Below are 19,637 nucleotides of genomic sequence, written 5' to 3' on the forward strand. Positions count from 1 at the left end.
ACTACACAAACCTAAAATAAAAGCAAGGGACATACATCAAAGTTGCTGGTGAACGCAGCAGGCCAAGCAGCATCTATAGGAAGAGGCGCAGTCAACATTTCAGGCCGAGACCCTTCGTCAGGACTAACTGAAGGAAGAGTGAGTAAGGGATTTGAAAGCTGGAGGGGGAGGGGGAGATGCAAAATGATAGGAGAAGACAGGAGGGGGAGGGATAGAGCCGAGAGCTGGACAGGTGATAGGCAAAAGGGGATACGAGAGGATCATGGGACAGGAGGTCCGGGAAGAAAGACAAGGGGGGGGGTGACCCAGAGGATGGGCAAGAGGTATATTAGGAGGGACAGAGGGAGAAAAAGGAGAGTGAGAGAAAGAATGTGTGCATAAAAATGAGTAACAGATGGGGTACGAGGGGGAGGTGGGGACTTAGCGGAAGTTAGAGAAGTCGATGTTCATGCCATCAGGTTGGAGGCTACCCAGACGGAATATAAGGTGTTGTTCCTCCAACCTGAGTGTGGCTTCATCTTTACAGTAGAGGAGGCCGTGGATAGACATGTCAGAATGGGAATGGGATGTGGAATTAAAATGTGTGGCCACTGGGAGATCCTGCTTTCTCTGGCGGACAGAGCGTAGATGTTCAGCAAAGCGGTCTCCCAGTCTGCGTCGGGTCTCACCAATATATAAAAGGCCACATCGGGAGCACCGGACGCAGTATATCACCCCAGTCGACTCACAGGTGAAGTGATGCCTCACCTGGAAGGACTGTTTGGGGCCCTGAATGGTGGTAAGGGAGGAAGTGTAAGGGCATGTGTAGCACTTGTTCCGCTTACACGGATAAGTGCCAGGAGGGAGATCAGTGGGGAGGGATGGGGGGGACGAATGGACAAGGGAGTTGTGTAGGGATCGATCCCTGCGGAATGCAGAGAGAGGTGGGGGGAGGGAAAGATGTGCTTGGTGGTGGGATCCCGTTGGAGGTGGCGGAAGTTACGGAGAATAATATGTTGGACCCGGAGGCTGGTGGGGTGGTAGGTGAGGACCAGGGGAACCCTATTCCTAGTGGGGTGGTGGGAGGATGGAGTGAGAGCAGATGTACGTGAAATGGGGGAGATGCGTTTAAGAGCAGAGTTGATAGTGGAGGAAGGGAAGCCCCTTTCTTTAAAAAATGAAGACATCTCCCTCGTCCTAGAATGAAAAGCCTCATCCTGAGAGCAGATGCGGTGGAGACGGAGGAATTGCGAGAAGGGGATGGCGTTTTTGCAAGAGACAGAGTGAGAAGAGGAATAGTCCAGATAGCTGTGAGAGTCAGTAGGCTTATAGTAGACATCAGTGGATAAGCTGTCTCCAGAGACAGAGACAGAAAGATCTAGAAAGGGGAGGGAGGTGTCGGAAATGGACCAGGTAAACTTGAGGGCAGGGTGAAAGTTGGAGGCAAAGTTAATAAAGTCAACGAGTTCTGCATGCGTGCAGGAAGCAGTGCCAATGCAGTCGTCGATGTAGCGAAGGAAAAGTGGGGGACAGATACCAGAATAGGCACGGAACATAGTTTGTTCCACAAACCCAACAAAGAGGCAGGCATAGCTAGGACCCATACGGGTGCCCATAGCTACACCTTTAGTTTGGAGGAAATGGGAGGAGCAAAAGGTGAAATTATTAAGAGTAAGGACTAATTCCGCTAGACGGAGCAGAGTGGTGGTAGAGGGGAACTGATTAGGTCTGGAATCCAAAAAGAAGCGTAGAGCTTTGAGACCTTCCTGATGGGGGATGGAAGTATATAAGGACTGGACATCCATGGTGAAAATAAAGCGGTGGGGGCCAGGGAACTTAAAATCATCGAAAAGTTTAAGAGCGTGAGAAGTGTCACGAACATAGGTCGAAAGGGATTGAACAAGGGGTGATAAAACAGTGTCGAGGTATGCAGAAACGAGTTCGGTGGGGCAGGAGCAAGCTGAGACAATAGGTCGGCCAGGACAGGCAGGTTTCTGGATCTTGGGTAGGAGGTAGAAACGGGAAGTGCGGGGTGTGGGAACTATAAGGTTGGTAGCAGTGGATGGGAGATCCCCTGAGCGGATAAAGTCGTTGATAGTGTGGGAGACAATGGCCTGGTGCTCCTTAGTGGGGTCACGATCGAGGGGTAAATAAGAGGAGGTATCCGCGAGTTGTCGCTGTGCCTCGGCAAGGTAGAGGTCAGTACGCCAGACTACAACAGCACCCCCTTTATCAGCGGGTTTAATAATAAGGTTAGGATTAGTGCGGAGGGAGTGGAGAGCAGAGCGTTCCGAAGGAGTGAGGTTGGAATGGGGACAAGGTGCGCCGTCATGCTAAAACCCCGCAACTCTGCTCCACACATTTATCATCATGCGCTGTAATAAATCAGCACAGCACATGAGCTAATGTTGTTAATGGAAAGTGATAGCCAATCAGGAGCACCCTGACTGAAGATTCGAACCGACACAGGACGGCGAGACGAGGAGCTGACGCACAGAACGCAGCCAATCAGGATGTAGGAGCGCAAGATGCGTTACTTGGTATAATAGTGTGGGCGGAGCTAAAGCTATCGGCCGAAAAGCTGCGCAGGCGCAGTAGGGCAGCGAGGAGCAGGGCGAAGTGACGGACCAGGGAGTTATTTGTCGTTGAAGGACTGCGGCAGACGGGTTGTTTGAAAAGCGCCATGGCGAGCGGCGAAGGAGACAATAAAAGCGCCAACTTGTTGGTGAGTCGGTTCTTTGTTGTACTTTTACTGTGATTATTACCGATTTCTGGTCGTTGACGCTGTTGTAATCCGTTACAAGCCGGGCCCGTGAACTGTGGCCACTTTGCGGCGGATCCCGCGCCTTCCTCGTTTTAAAGGGGCCACGCGTGGCTTCCGCTCCCCGCGAGCTCTTCAGTCCGCGCTCCAGGAGTACGCGAGCTCTTCAGTCCGCGCCCCGCGAGCGCGCGGGGGCTTCAGTCCGCTCCCCGCGAGCGCGCGGGGGCTTCAGTCCGTGCCCCGCGAGCCGGTCGCAGTCACCGGGCGGGCGGCGGACGGCGGACGGCTGAAAAGCAAGCTCTGTACCCCTGTCCGGGCAGGGCCTGTGGCCGGAGTCACTGATCTACTGTGGAAGCCGGAAAGGTCAGGGGCGACTACATCTGTCCATGAATCACGTTGGCTTTCATGCGTCACCGGTGGGAGTCCAGCCAGCGATTTGCAGCAATTGGGATTAAGGGTGACTTGGCTGAAATTTTGAAACGAGTTTTTTTTCTCTGCATCATAAGTCGTTGTGAGAATTTGCTGTATGTAAATTGTTTGCAAACAGCATAACCATAATGACGGTAGTTCAGAATGCTTCAATGGTTCTCTTGTTCCTTTTTCCCGACCGTCCTCCCCCAATGCATTCCTGATTTTCTTTATCCTTCCATTTGCAGCTGTCTAGGTTTTAATCTCCAGAAAGCCTTTCGTGTTTTTGATGAAGTAGGCCATTGAATCTGTCATCAGTCTCCACTTGTGTCTAGCCTTGCATCCTATTCCCTTTATCTCCCCGGTTTTCATCCACATTAGGTAATTTTTCTACCCTGTCCTTAATCTGCAAACATTCCTCTGGAATGTGGGAGGAAGGCAGAGCATCCAGGTGAATCCGTGCATTCACATGGAGAGCAATCAAACTCCATACGGACAGCCCTGGGCTTGTGATCGAGCTATGTCATTTGGGTAGAACCTGCCATACCACTGTCTCAGCTTAATGTGCTTGTCTTTCTAGTATCTGCAGTTTCTTGTCTCTATGATTATCTTATTTGCTTTTGGCATTGAAATTCTGTCCAAAAAGCTGGTTTGACTCCACAGAATCGTGCTCCCACACACACTTGTATTAGAAACCATAGAAAACTATAGAAAAACTACAGCACAGAAACAGGCCTTTTGACCCTTCTTGGCTGTGCCAAACTATTTTCTGCCTAGTCCCACTGACCTGCACACGGACCATATCCCTTCATACTCCTCCCATCCATGTATCTGTCCAATTTATTCTTAAATGTTAAAAAAATATCCCGCATTTACCACCTTGTCTGGCAGCTCATTCCATACTCCCACCACTCTCTGTGTGAAGAAGCCCCCCCCCCATGTTCCCTTTAAACGTTTCCCCCCTCACCCTTAACGCATGTTCTCTGGTTTTTTTCTCCCCTTGCCTCAGTGGAAAAAGCCTGCTTGCATTCACTCTGTCTATATCCATCATAATTTTATATACCTCTATCAAATCTCCCCTCATTCTTCTACGCTCCAGGGAATAAAGTCCTAACCTATTCAACCTTCCTCTGTAACTGAGTTTCTCAAGTCCCGGCAACATCCTTGTAAACCTTTGCACTCTTTCAACCTTATCCTTCCTGTAATTTGGTGACCAAAACTGAACACAGTACTCCAGATTTGGCCTCACCAATGCCTTGTACAACCTCATCATAACATTCCAGCTCTTATACTCAATACTTTGATTAATAAAGGCCAATGTACCAAAAGCTTTCTTTACGACCCTATCTACCTGTGATACCACTTTTGGGGAATTTTTTATCTGTATTCCCAGATCCCTCTGTTCTACTGCACTCCTCAGTGCCTTACCATTTACCCTGTATGTTCTACATTGGTTTGTCCTTCCAAAGTGCAATACCTCACACTTGTCTCTATTAAACTCCATCTGCCATTTTTCCAGCTGGTCCAAGTCCCTCTGCAGACTTTGAAAACCTTCCTCACTGTCCACTACACCTCCAATCTTTGTATCATCAGTAAATCTGCTGATCCAATTTACCATATTATCATTGATATAGATGACAAATAACAATGGACCCAGCACTGATCACTGTGGCACACCACTAACCACAGGCCTCCACTCTGAGAAGCAATTCTCTACTACCACTCTTGGGCTTCTTCCATTGAGCCAATCCAATTTACCACCTCTCCATGTATACCTAGCGACTGAATTTTCCTAACTAACCTCCCATGCGGGACTTTGTCAGAGGCCTTACTGAAGTCCATGTAGACAACATCCACTGCCTTCCCTTCATCCGCTTTCCTGGTAACCTCGAAAAACTCCAATAGATTGGTCAAACATGACCTACCACACACAAAGCCATGTTGACTCTCCCTTATAAGTCCCCGTCTATCCAAATGCTTGTAGATTCTGTCTCTTAGTACTCCCTCCAATAACTTACCCACTACCGATGTCAAATTTACCAGCCTATAATTTCCTGGATTACTTTTCGATCCTTTTTTAAATAATGAAACAACATGAGCCACTCTCCAATCCTCCAGCACCTCACCCGTAGACACTGACAATTTAAATATATCTGCCAGGGCCCCTGCAATTTCAACACTAGTCTCCTTCAAGGTCCGAGGGAATACCCTGTCAGGTCCTAGGGATTTATCCACTTTAATTTGCCTCAAGGTAGCAAGCACCTCCTCCTTTTCAATCTGTACAATTTCCATGATCTCACTACTTGTTTCCCATAATTCCATAGACTTCATGCCAGTTTCCTTAGTAAATACAGACGCAAAAAACCTATTTAAGATCTCCCCCATTTCTTTTGGTTCCGCACACAGCCGACCACCCTGATCTTCGAGAGGACCAATTTTATCCCTTACAATCTTCTTACTCTTAATATACCTGATAAATAGCCCCACTTTATCCTTTCTCTGTAATGTGATTATTTCCCTCTGGAATTATTAAATGCTAGTCTTAGCAACTATTCTTCTGTGTCCATTTGAATTTAAATGACTTGGTATTGAATCTTGTTAGTATTGTAAATACCCTGAGAGTGAAATGTTGAAAGTTCTGCATAAATGCAAATGTTCTTTACTGAAGCACAAAAGTTCAGGTTTTTGTGGAATTCGGCTTGTTGCAGTTCGCTTCTGCAAGTTCAATTGAATAGATGTGGTTTGTCAGCTTATCTGATTTTTTAAAAACTACACATCTGATAATTTAGAATTTGCCCATTGCTCAACTGAAGCAGCACCTTGTGTTCTGCGGCTTTCAGTGAGCTTTAACCATAGTCATCTGATTGAGATGAAAATATGATTATTGAAATAAGCTCAAGTATTAAATTAAGTTGCTGCAATAATTTAACTTGCCCAATATGACAATTGGTAATGACTTCCTGCTGTGGAGGAACAGGGATTATATTAAGAGCATAAGATATAAGAGCAGAATTAGACCATTTGGCCTGTTGAGTCTGCTCCTCCATTTCATCATGGCTGATCCATTTTCGCTCTCAGCCCCAATCTCCTGCATTTTTCCCATATCCCTTTATGCCATAACTAATCAAGAATCTGTCAAACTTCTGCTTTTAAATATACTCAATGGCTACGCCTCCACAGCTGCCCATGGCAATGAATTCCATGGATTTGCCATTCCTCGGCTAAAGAAATTCCTCCTCATCTCTATTCTTAAAGGATGCCCTTCTATTCAAAGGCTGTTTCATCTGGTCTTGGACTCACCCACCATCTGCTCCGTGGCGCCTCTAATGAGACCTTTTATGAAGGTACCCATGCAGAACAAATGTTTTTTTTGTAAAGTTGGAGTGAGTTTAAACTGGAATATAAAAACAACAGGGCTGCATTTGTACAAAACTGGAATGTTGATAAACAGCCTTTTATGGCCAGTTCTTGTTGTTTGTGTATAATACCAGACATCACTGATTTGTTTTCAATTTTATTTCTATTTACATGGCTTTCATTATTCCAACTGGATGCTAAGCATCTTAACTATATACTAATGAATCAGAATGAATTGCATTTTTAATTTGAATTTTCAAAGATTGTAATGAATGTGCACTCAGGTGTTTTAAAACCCTTATCTGAAAAAAAGGGATATGATCTCTTTAACAGTTTTTTAAAAAAAAACTCAGATATAGTCATAAAGGAAGTGTTACTGTTGTGCAAAATTCCTGCTGTCATTTTAAAGTTTGCCATGTACTATAAATAGGAATAATATGATCAACAATAATTTTTATATTGTGCCATAGCTAAAATGATATGTATAACATTGTTCTGTGTACAACAGTAACTTTCAGTGGATCATTAGACTTTACAGGTTGGAATAGTTTTGCATATTCTAGTGTATAGAGGATTCGTAAAATTAAAGACTGGTGAAGATAAGTAATTGTTTTAATTAATCTATTCAGAGGGCTTTGCCATATGTTGGAAGCATGCCCATAAGGGACAAGATTGGTTTTAAGTAATGCTGTTCTCACTGGCCATAGCTTGTAATAACTTGTATTTCCTGACCATGTTCGTCTCGCTGCTCAGGGGGTTCACTCGTCTCTGCGCTGAACTGAGGCTGTGGCCTGCAACTAACAAACGGGCTCCTGAATCGGCTGCAGTGATGACTGGCTTTGTGGCTGTGAACTCATTTTTGTGAACTTTACTTCACTTCTGAATGTTACTTGCTTTTTATTGATTGCATGATTTATTATTTTTGCACATTGGGTGTTTGTTTTTTTCTTAATGGCTTCTTTGTTTCATGGTTGTCTGTAAGACAGATCTCAAGGTTGAGTATACATGCTTTGATAATGTACTTTGAACTTTGTCTTTCCCATTCCCATTCAGACATAACAGTCCATGGCCTCCTTATCCCAACTTGGGGCCACCATCAGGGTGGTGGAGGAGCAACAACAACTTGTATTCCATCTGGGTAGCTTCCAACTTGATGGCAGGAATATCAATTTCTCCTTCCAGTTTTTAAGCAAAAAATTCCCTCCCGCTCTGTCCTCTTACTATTTCTTATCTGTCTATCACCTTCTCCTGGGTCTGCTCCTCCTTCCCTTTCCCCTGTGGTCCACTCTCTTCTCCTATCAGATTCCTTTCTTTCCAGCCCTGTAATTTTCCTACCCACCTGGCTTCACCTATCACCTAGCTGTCCTACTTCCCTCCCTCACCTTTTTATTCTGGTGCCTTCCCCTTTCCTTTACAGACCTGAAGAAGGGTCTCGGCCTGAAATGTCAGCTGTTTTCTCTTTTCCATAGATGCTGCCTGGCCTGCTGAGTTCCACCAGCACTTTCTGTCTGTTGCTTTGGATTTTCAGCATCTGCAGACTTTCTTGTGTTTATGATTTGTCTCTCTATTCGTGTATCTATCTAAATGCCTCTTAACCATTATCATCATCTCTGCTTCTTCTGTCTTCCCTGGGATCCTGTTTCAGGCACCTATCATTGCAGTTTTTAAACATTTTGCTTCAAAATTTTTCTCTCATGTTAAACCCTATGTATTTGACATTGAGTTAAGGAAAATTACATTTCAATGTTTTGAAAAAAATATATACATACATACACACACACACACACACACGCGCACACGTAATGTGATCACTAGGTACCCAGTTGTTTATACATATTGTAATGCTTTTTATCAACACCTGTGGATAGTTGCCCAAAGTTTAATGTCTGCATTAATGCTGCATTCTTTCCTGACTTGCATAGCTAGCAGTTCTTCCAGTCTGCCTCACTGATCTTTGTTCTGTCTAAGACTATTTATTGCAATAATTAAAAGTAACTTCAGTCCTAAAATCAGAACTTGATATGTTTATTTTGACTTGGACGCTTCTTCCCTGTAGTTTTTCTTCGGAAGATGTTACCTCGTTGGGCACAGTTCCACAGGCATCCTCCAGAATGTGTGGCCCTTATTAATGGAGTTTTAATATTGATTGTTGATGCTTTCTGGGTTAATTATAGCAAAGTTAACATGTCTGCAGATTTGGTTGATTTGCTGAGTAGTAATCAATATTGTTATCTCTGTCAAAATGTTAGTTATTCACTTCGATTGTCATTGCCCTAACCAATGGCTAAGATAATTATATATTGCACATGGAAGACTTTTGGCTCACTACTGGATAGACTTCCGAATTGCTGGAAGAAGATTTTCTCTTTGGCATTCAAATTTAAATTGCATTTTGACATCTCACTGGAAGAGCACAATTGGAATCCAGTGCACTATAATATTTCATAATTTCTAGACTTTTGCAAACGTTTTCCACATTATTCCTTTGCAAACATATTAAAATATTATTTGAAAATTAATTTCCTTAAATTCATATAAGCTGGCTGTATGCAGAGAATGATAAAAAGAGACCAGTGTCATTCATAATCGTGTCTATATAATGATGTTTGGGTTTTGGTGTGTAAATTAAGTAATCAGGTAATCTAAAAGCTAGCCGAAGTACTTGTATAACATGTAGCCATGTTTCCAATATAATCATTTCTTGAGCCTTGCTTTTCACTTTCCAGTATATTTTGAGGATGAGTGGATATTTTGGCAAAGAATATTAATGTGACTTCTTTGTCTACCCACACTACATTCACTCTGTAATTGTAACACTATATTTCTATTTGAAATGATCTATATTAATGGCATGCAAAAAAAGTTCACTATATCAGTATGTGAGCCAATAACAAACAACTGGAAGTAACTTTATTTTACACAACTTTGCAGGCTGCAGAAACTGCCCAGCTTGAAGAACATTTGGAGGGCTGGGGAGAGGTGATGCTTGCTGCAGATCGTATCTTGCGTTGGGAAAAACCCTGGTTTCCTGCTGTTATGATGTTAGCTGTGTCAGTGGTGTTTTTGTAAGTATTGAATAATCCATAGTTATTCATGACACATGAGGATTATTAACTTGTCATGTCTGGTCAAATTAGAACTATTTGGGCAAATACTTCCTTCCACCATATTCAACCTGTAGCCTTGTCTGTTATAGCAGTTTGTATGCTTTTAAAACGTGTTGTGAACATTCTGTAAGAATGTCTGCTTCTTCCTTCCTTTCAGCCAGTGTTCCAGGTCCTTGATGGCCTGGCTGAAGACACTTCCTCAGATCTCATGTAATCCTGCCATTACCTTAAATATAGTATCCCCTGGTTATGGACATTTTTTCTAAGGGAAATGAGACCTGATTGTTCATCCTGTCCGGGTGAGACTTGATTGTTCATATCCTATGATTAAATCTTGCTTTTTCCTTTTGAAAACTTAGGCAGCCTCTCCTAAGAATGATTTTATAAAGGCTGGAAAAACTTGCAATTATCTTCATAGTTTCATTACATCCTTGTAGTACTAGTTGCATTTGTAAAGTGTCTTTAAAAGTGAGCAAATTTGCAGATGACACAAAGCTGGGTGGCAGTGTGAAATGTGAGGAGGATGTTATGAGAATGGAGGGTGACTTGGACAGGCTGGGTGAGTGGGCGGATGCATGGCGGATGCAGTTTAATGTAGATAACTGTGAGGTTATCCACTTTGGTGGTAAGAACAGGGAGGCAGATTATTATCTAAATGGAGTCAAGTTAGGAAAAGGGGAAGTACAACGAGTTCTTGTACATCAGTCACTGAAAGCAAGCATGCAGGTACAGCAGGCAGTGGAGAAAGCTAATGACATGCTGGCCTTCATAATAAGGGGAATTGAGTATAAGAGCAAAGAGGTCCTTCTGCAGCTGTATAGGGCCCTGGTGACACCACACCTGGAGTATTGTGTACAGTTTTGGTCTTCAAATTTGAGGAAGGACATTCTTGCTATTGAGGGAGTGCAGCATAGGTTCACAAAGTTAATTCCCTGGATGGCAGGACTGTCATATGTTGAAAGATTGGAGCGACTGGGCTTGTATACACTGGAATTTAGAAGGATGAGAGGGGATCTTATTGAAACATATAAGATTATTAAGGGATTGGACACGCTGGAGGCAGGAAGCATGTTCCCGCTGATGGGTGAGTCCAGAACCAGAGGCCACAGTTTAACCCAGAGAGTGGTGGATATGTGGAATGCTCTGCCCCAGAAGGCAGTGGAGGCCAAGTCTTTGGATATTTTCAAGAAAGAGATGGATAGAGCCCTTAAAGATAGCGGAATCAAAGGTTATGGGGATAAGGCAGGAACTGGGTACTGATTGTGGATGATCAGCCATGATCACAGTGAATGGTGGTGCGGACTCGAAAGGCCGAATGGCCTACTCCTGCACCTATTGTCTATTGAGAATGGATGCCTTGTATAGTGCTATATCTGATTGCTTGCATCAGTAAAATGTATTATTGGCACAAATACAAGTAAAATAGTATAACCTAATTGTCATTACAGAATGCCCAAAGATATTTAATGTGTTGGAAGGAGGAGTTTTCTTAAGGTGTCTTCCTAAGAAAGCATGTGCTTGCCGAGAGGTAATTCTCCCTGATGAGATGTGGGTTTCCTCCCATTTCCCAAAGTCATGTGGATTTATAGGTTAATTGGCTGCTGTAAATTGCCCTTGTGTGTAATTGAAGTGGAATCTTGAGAGTTATAGGCATTTATGAAGAATAAAATAAGGCTGGTATAAGATTAGTACAGATGGTTCTTGGTGATAAGAGATGGGTCTCTCTCCAGACTATACAACTAACTCTGTATCCTTTGGTCATCAAATTCTTCAAGGGCTTCTTGAGAGGCTAGATGCTGGAAAGGTTTTTTCGCCTGGCAGAAAGAAAAATTTCACACTGGAATTTTGTATCCCAAAAGGTTCTTCAGGTTCAGCATGAGATGGATAGATTTATTTATATTGAAGGGAATTGGGAAGTTATAGGAGTGGTGCTAGAAAATGATCTTGAGGTAGAAAGATCAGATGATCTGCATGATTGTTGGGCAGGACTGAGGAAGGGGGATGGCCTACTCTGCTGCTTTTCTTGTGGCCTTTGCATAATCAGACAAAAATAAATATTTAATTGAAAGCAAGTCTAAACTTGAAACCTAAATATTTAAGGGCAAAACTGTAAGTCATGTGGAAAAGGATTTTGAAGATGTTCTTGACTTGAAGTTAAAGATTTCAATTAAGTCCACTTTTTATAATTGGGGTCAGTGTTATGAACACGTTATTGTAATACAAACTGCAATTTGAAAGACTTGCTGTGACCAAACAAAATTCTTGCAATAGGGTAACAATTTTTTTAAACTGCTTTTTTAAGTAATAAGGGTGATTTATCTATTCTTAATTGATTATGACATGTATCTGGACATAATTTTATTTCCTTGATGGTGTATAAATGTAAATTGCAATACGAAATGGTCTTTGCCATTTGAGGATGGATTTTTAGCATTTGGTTAGCATTTTATTTCTCTGTGCCAGAAATGGACCTGTGGTCACATCTGTTTTTGTGAGAGCTACCTAAAGCTTCTGATGTGACATTTATAGCATTTAAACAAGAAATTTAATGTATGGATGCACACGTTCTGTATTTATAGCCTCATCCAATGTTTGTAATAAACTATTGTAGTGATGTTTTTGCAGGCACAATTACTGGATGTTGTTGATTATTCTTTTTGTCTATTTATAATAATGTTCTCTGAGCAATTTGAAATTCTTGTACACCCTGCTGAGGTAAAGTTGGGGGAAATCCTAACCCTTTGTAGACTTGAGTTTGAATAGATACAAAGACCAAGATCTTATTTAGGGTTATAAACACATACTTGGCAGAACAGCACAGAACACATCAAGTTGAGGGGGGGGGAGTAAGCCCCATTTCTCCTTTCATTTTCTCCAGCAGACTTGCAGAGATCTGCAGACTCAGCTCCGATCGACGGGCCTCAACTTCTGCATTTTCAACCGACCCTTGGAATTCAGCACTGACCCCAGGGCCCGTAGATCACCAAACGTTAGGTGTTGCTGATTTGCATACCTAGGGGGTCATCGGTTCTGCCTGCCGGCATGGAAATTTTGACTGTGGAACCCATCGAGGGAAGCTGAGGGATATCAGCTCTCATCCAGGCTGGTCTGCTGGCCTGGCATCTGACCATGGATGGCCCACGGTTGCATCGCTGACACAGAGCAGAAACTTAGACTCTGGTCTACCCTCTAATTCCCCCACATCCCTGTCCCTAAATCCTAATCTGACCCGTAACTTCCCTTTGTTCCCAAAACCATCCCTACAAATCTTAGGGTCTTCAGGCTTCTATACCTCTTCCCCAATGGTAGTAACATAGAGGACCTGAATCGGATAGCAAAGGTCTTTAATGATGGATGCTATCTTCTCGAGGCACTGCCTCAAGATGACCTTGATGGTGGGGAGGGTTTTGCCCATGTTAGAACTGGCTGAGTCTACCAGCTTCTGCATCCTCTTGTGATCCTGTACGTTTGAGCCTTCATACCAAGTTTTGATGTACATACTCACTAGCCTGTTGGAACTTGTTTTGGTATAATTCTTGCAGCAACACTTAATTGTGTTGTTAAGAAAAGGGAAGGAACATTATTAAACATTGATGTTACCAGATAATAGAATTTGAGTCTAAAGCAAATTTCCATGCTTTGTTCTTATTTTTCACATTACACAAAACTTTACAACTGATGGTGTTAAATGCTAAAACTCACTGCTCTGCAAGGCTAAAGGGGGCTAGCTGCAAGGTTTTTTTTGTCTCAAAGCTGTCTTTAACAGTATAAACAGGGAAGTGTTGACTAGCAGTGGCTTGTTTCCTGCTTAGATTGGTCAGCAAAATTGGTAATGTACTACATTATCATTCTGTATATCTGTCACCATTCCTTGCCATGCTCAGTCCTGCAGTTTAACATTAGACATAATGAATTTTGTGTTCATTTTGTAGTATTAAGGTTGTGTTTGTGATGTCTTGATAGCATCAGTTGCTATCCAATTTTGCATCATAAACCCAGAATATCTTGTGGCCATCTCGTGTATTAACTGTTAACGCAGTGCCAATATTAGCTTTACAAGTAATTATTGGCAAGCAATACTGAATATCTAGGGTTTGTGGTTGGTTGAATGAGGAGGCAGCGTGGGATAAAAACTGCGATGGTTCATCTAAAACACTGCAGTGTAAGCACTTGTTGTAACATTTTAATTTTTGTATTAATTCTTCTGTTTATGTGCCATATCACGTGAATTCTAAAATTTTAATTCTTGAAAAGTGTTAATGAGGATGATCTAGTCCAAGTGTTGATGGTTTCTGAAAAGGTGTTATGTAATCTGTGAGAAATGATTATTTTTCATATGGAAGGGATAGTGGCAGACCCCCAGGGATTCCATTGGGCCCATTACATTTTTTTTAATAATTACCTAGAGTTAGGGATTTGAGCCATGATTTCCATATTTTGTGAATGATGCAAAATTTGTCAGATTGAATTACAATGAGGATAGTGATAAATTGTATCAAGATACAAACTAGTTGGTGGAAATGGCAGGGGAAGTATAATGCTGAGAAATACACGATTGTTTTTGGGTAGGAAGAATGGGGAGAGGCAACATGGATAACAAAATACAGTTTGAAAGCAGTGTATGAGAAGAAGAAACTGGCTGCTTTCTGATTGACCAATGTTATTTGACCTGAAATGTTAACACCATCTCTTTCCACAGATCTACTGAGTTTTGCAACTTGTGGTATTTCAAGCTTTTTGCACCTGCAGCTTTTTGTTTTTCCAAGATTTACAAGAATGGTTACTTGTTTGAAAGGCTAGTCGCAAGGGTATGTTGAGAGGTTTGGACTACTTTCTTTCGAGAAGGCAGAGGGGAAATTTTGAGAAGTATATAAAATGAAGTGTGGACAGATTAGTAAAGTGAGGCTAATCTCTTTTGGAGAATTTGAAGATTAGAGGTCACCAGTACAATATAAAGGGAGAACCAAGGTTGACAAGAGGAAGTGTAAAAATATATGAGATTTCTGCTTGGAGTCTAGAATGCATCGACTGCTGGTGTGAAGGTGTCAGGATCCGTTGTGGCATTTGAGACTGAATTGGATAAATGGTAAAAAAAAAAATTGCAAGTCCAAGGAGAAAGGTCGGGGGTTGAAGGAAGGTTCTAAAGAAAATTCATGAGTTACAGTCACGGAAGTGGAACTTGTTAAATTTGTCAATTTCTCATTTAAATCTTAATATCACCTGCAAATTATTATTTTACTTCCTGCCATCCAACTAATTGTGTAAAAGAATAAAAATGTGTATAATTTACTCAGTTTCACAGCACTTCACAAGACCCAGCCTCCTCATTATGGGACTGTGTCTCTATTTCTTGCTCCCTTGGTAAAGCATTCTCTTTTCTTCCCTCTCCTATCAAGACAGTAGATACAAAACCCCAAAAGCATGCAGCACCTGGCTAGAGGACAGCTTCTATGCTTTTGTTATCAGAGTCCTGAATGGACCTCTTGTATAAGAGGCCCTTGGCCTTGCAATCTACTTTGTTATTATCTTCACTTTATCATTTACTTGCACTGCACTCTTTTGGTAGCTTTTCAACTTTATTTTTCATTGTTACTGTTTTATTCTAGCTCAGTGCACTATTTTTACTGTATCTTGGTATGTGTGACAATATACTAGTGCTTGGCATCTGAGACCTTTATTTTACTTGAATATTAATTGTTTAGTTTGGGTGCTGCTCAGTCTTAAAGTACATCATTAAATTCTACAGCACTGAATTCCACTAATTTATTGAGTAGCCATTATATCCACACAGCAACCAGTTTCTTCTTTCTTCCATCCCCAAAACAAAAGTGGTTTTGAATATGTTTTGATTTCTTGAATGTGATTTCTTCTTTTCTTCACAGACTGATCTACTGGCTGGATCCTTCTGTGCTGACTGGTGTTTCATGTGCTATTATGATGATCTGTTTGGCAGATTACCTTGTTCCCACCATTGCTTTCAAAATGTTTGGTTCCAATAAATGGTGAGAAGCTTGTTTAGACTTAACCAAACTGAATTGGTTTATTTATTTACAATATTTAATATTAGACGTGGTTGAACATCTTTTCTTTTGAATATATCCATGAGCAGAGGATTTTTAACTGTATTTGGAAATGCACCTGAAGCCTGAAACTAGTATGTTTCAGAGTCTGAGTCCTAAATTATTTAAGTGGAAGGGGGAATCTCCATTAATGATTGTTTGTAAAGCATGACGATTATGTAATGTGCTATTAGGACATTTGTAATAAACTGCTCTTGAAAGGGAACTAAAATATGCTGTAATACTGACATGTTAATATAGAAATTGTAACATTAAGTTCTTGATGAACTTAAGTTTGTTATTGACAGGACCACAGAGCAGCAGCAACGATTCCATGAAATTTGCAGCAACCTAGTTAAGACTCAACGTAGGATTGCAGGCTGGTGGCGGCGCCTTTTTGCTCTCAAAGAGGAAAAACCAAAAATGGTATGCCATTCATCTTACAAAAGCTTTCTTCCTCGTATACATTTTGAAAATCTGTCTTGATTCTGTTTAGAAAACAGTATGTGATTATTTTCCTTTAAAGGATGATGGTAGTTCTTTACTGCATTATACACCATAGAGATCTGTAAATATTTAAAATAATTACCAAACCTTTTTCCATTGGAATAGGCAGTTGTTAGGTTAGGATTTAACCCATTCTGTAATAACTACTGGGAATTGCCTCTACTTAATTGCAAGCTTGTTCTTTGCATGTGTTACTTTTTAAAAATTGATTTCCTAGTCCCTCTGTAAGAGACATTTAGCCTTTGCTTGATGTCTTCCTATATTAGGAATTTGTCAGGATTTGAATAAAACCTGAATTAATGAGTTATAATGACACACTGTTCATTAATTTTCTTAACTTGCTTGTCTCCCAGTATCTCCAGTTGTTCAGGGCCATTAATTTGCCATGAATGTATTCTTCCTGTATTCCAACATTTGGAGTGTTATTATTAGTATAGTATTCATTCTCTTCATTCTAGTATTTCATGACCGTGGTTACTGTTCTGTCTGTCGTGGCTTGGATTGGGCAACAGGTTCATAACCTTTTCCTTACCTACTTGATTGGTAAGTTACCTGTGAGTTTGTACTTTAATTTATTTTAGAATTGATAAACAAAGATAATTAATATAAGGAGAAAGCTGGTAAACCTTTACACACTCCCTATCAAAACCAGTTGCTATGAAGTTGAATTGTATAATGTTTCATATCAGAATTGGGCATGGTGCTCAAATTGTTGCTGCCTGAAACACCATTATTTAAGCATTACCAAGGATCTTGTGTCTGAGTTGAGATTTTTTTTACAAAATGTGTTTAAAATACTGCAATGTTGAGAGCAGTGCAGAAACCAGGTTTCAGAAGTCTTTTGCAAAGAGTTTGCATGTTCTATTTTGCCAAGAATGCCCTCCAGTGTTATTGGAATTAAAAGAAAATATGAATCTTTTTTTAAGGCAGATTTCTATTCAGAGTTTGTTTTATTTGATGCAAGTTGGATTAGTAAGGAGGGTCACATTTGTTTTGCTTGAGTTTCATTGAACTTGTATTTTGCCCTTAAGATACTTTTTTATTTTCCACTGATGTCTCTTGCTGTTCATCATTTCTATTTTCCTCTCATCATAGTAGCAGGTTCATTTTTGATCTGTAAAGTAAGCAGCATGGATTTGTAAACTGAATTAGTGAGGGAAAAAATAATTTTTTTTACAAGCGGTATTTAATCTTTCTGGGTTTAGGATTTGATCTTTGGCTTTCTTGTAACTAATCTTGTACTCAAGATTCATTACATAATGTGGCAAAATTGTTGCTTGTTTAATCTCCAACACTTTAACCAAGCTCTGTTCATTATCTCATTATTAAGCCATTCTTTGCTTTCTTTCAGTGAGTTTCATTCTATTGCTGCCTGGTCTGAATCGGCATCGACTAATCACAAAATATGTAGGAATGGCTAAGCGGGAAATTAACAAGCTGTTGAAGCAAAAGGAGAAGAAAAACGAATAATGGAGGGTGAACTTATCAAAGTTAAATGTGATTTAAATACTGGTGAAGGTTGGAGCTTGCAGACTTTCTAAATCAAAAAGTATAAAGTTCTGAGTGTGTTCTGCTATGTAGTTTGAATAGGAGAAGTAAGAAAATGTCTGTAGTAATTGAGCATGATACAAATTAGGTTTGCTTCTCATTGTTCAAGTAAGTTTTCAAATCAAGAATTGTTTAGTTTCAGAAATCTGTCCTGACTTGATTGTTCTGGTTTTGTAGTTTTTTTAAAGCCATGATTGCACTGGAAGTTTAATAATAAACTTATGTGAAACTATAGAATTGTTTGATATCAGTGCAATGGTCTGCATTGCTGATTCTTTAGTGCTTGCATGTAAATGGAAACCATTTGTCAGCATAAAGTATATCTGATCTGACCACTTTAATTCTGTGTTTTAATTCACATGTAAATAGGATTGTCTTTCACTATGTATAAATGTTTTTGTGTATATTTGTGGCAAAAGTACATTAGGTCATTTTAAAAATGTAAACTCTTGAAGCTTCGCACTAAATAAAAAAAAAATCTGATGATTTACTCTTGAATTTAATTAATCTTCCAACATAATTCCTGTGATGTTCTCGTACATAAGGAGAATTTGGTAAATGCGGAATTGAAAGGAGTACGCTTTTGAGCTGTGTACTTAATATGCAGAGAAGGGCCTTCATTTCTGGTGTTTGCTGGTATCTTCTTTCTCACTTTTATTCTGTTCAAGTGTCTCAGTTTCAGAGAAGAAACTGAATTTAAGAAATCTGTTTTGAGAGGCATTGCATTTTAAAATGCAAGGTAGTATGGACATATTACTGCTGACTTCAGCTTCCAATACCTGACACCACTGACTGATTCTCATCACTTCAGTCTGTGAAAAGCTAGTTACCCCCTTCATTAATCTCTGCAACTGCATATCTGTTTGCAAGAGTGACTGCTGCTTAGATCTTTAGATAAAATTCCATTGCTCCACTGAAAATGTTATTCATTGCATTATTTTCTATAAATAGGATATACTCCTAACAGGTCTGGAAGCTCCTACAGCATAGAAACTTATGGGAATTCTGCTGACCCCATGAGTATGTATTTTAATAACAGTATATAAACTGTCAATCAATTTGGGTTGGAATGCATATTAGCCCAAGCTTTTGTTACAAATGCTAAGGTCAGGCCAGTACCACATAGCTGGATGATGAGGTATGAACAAATGGAGGACAAAGGGGAAATGGGTGTCCACTATTACCATCTAACATGCAATGCAAGAAAAGGCATTGGGAATTATCTTAAGGAGTAAAAAAACTGATGCAGAAGAGATGGGTAAGACGGTTAAAGTTCAATAGTCCAGTTATATCAAAACCATGGCGAAAGTTTTATCACCAGATGGAGAAACAGCAGTGTTTGAGCTCCTAGCTGGTGTGCTGCAAGGGGACACTCTGGCACCCTACATCCTTGATTCGTCCTTGATTACGCTGTACGTCAAGCTACATGACAAGCTTGGTTTTACCTTAAAACCAGGACAAACCAAAAGGGTCAGACCAGTTACACCCTCAGATCTCGATTTTGCAGGTGACATAGTCCTGCTCTCTGACCAGATGGAGGAAGCACAGCAGCTACTGACAAAAGTGGAAATTGAGTGCAATAAAGTTGGACTTCACCTAAACGCTAAAAAGACGTGGCGTTTAACTGCGACGAAAGTACTCTCAAGACCGTAAAGAATGATACCATTAAGCAAGTTTTTGACTTCAAGTTCCTCAGGTGAAGAATGATGAGTTCGGAGAAGGACATACAGATACGGAAGGCGCTGGCATGGAGGGCTATGAATGACATGAAGGAAATCTGGAAGTCGAACCTGACCAGAGGGCTTAAAAAGAGGATCTTCATAGCAGTCATAGAGCCCATTCTCGCGTACGGATGCAAGACATGGACAGTCACTAAGACTATGCGAAAGTCTCTAGATGGTTGATATACAT

General features: G+C 40.8%; 2 protein-coding genes across 3 annotated transcripts in view; one reads left to right on the forward strand and one right to left on the reverse strand.

The window, feature by feature from the left end:
• The first annotated feature begins 2,552 nt into the window (after positions 1-2,552).
• arl6ip1 (ADP-ribosylation factor-like 6 interacting protein 1) lies at positions 2,553-18,212 on the forward strand. Its single transcript, XM_063059065.1, has 6 exons — positions 2,553-2,704; positions 9,437-9,570; positions 15,495-15,614; positions 15,980-16,097; positions 16,637-16,721; positions 17,530-18,212. Exons 1-6 carry the CDS (start codon positions 2,663-2,665, stop codon positions 17,646-17,648), a joined length of 618 nt encoding a protein of 205 aa, XP_062915135.1. The 5' UTR covers positions 2,553-2,662; the 3' UTR covers positions 17,649-18,212.
• Positions 16,736-19,637, reverse strand: part of LOC134352016 (uncharacterized) — an 82,955-nt gene continuing 80,053 nt past the window's right edge. For both annotated transcript variants that reach the window (XR_010019328.1, XR_010019327.1), the window contains exon 8: positions 16,736-17,292. The gene's annotated coding sequence lies outside the window, so the exon portion shown is untranslated. The remainder of the gene's footprint in view (positions 17,293-19,637) is intronic.

This window comes from Mobula hypostoma, chromosome 9, assembly GCF_963921235.1.
Source record: "Mobula hypostoma chromosome 9, sMobHyp1.1, whole genome shotgun sequence".
NCBI classification, from domain to species: Eukaryota; Metazoa; Chordata; class Chondrichthyes; order Myliobatiformes; family Myliobatidae; genus Mobula; species Mobula hypostoma.

Coding starts and splice junctions, on each gene's coding strand:
- arl6ip1 (XM_063059065.1), top strand. CDS start 2,663: ATGGCGAGCGGCGAAGGAGACAATAAAAGCGCCAACTTGTTG. Junction 2,705..9,436: donor ATAAAAGCGCCAACTTGTTG/GTGAGTCGGTTC, acceptor ACAACTTTGCAG/GCTGCAGAAACTGCCCAGCT. Junction 16,098..16,636: donor AAGAGGAAAAACCAAAAATG/GTATGCCATTCA, acceptor TCTTCATTCTAG/TATTTCATGACCGTGGTTAC.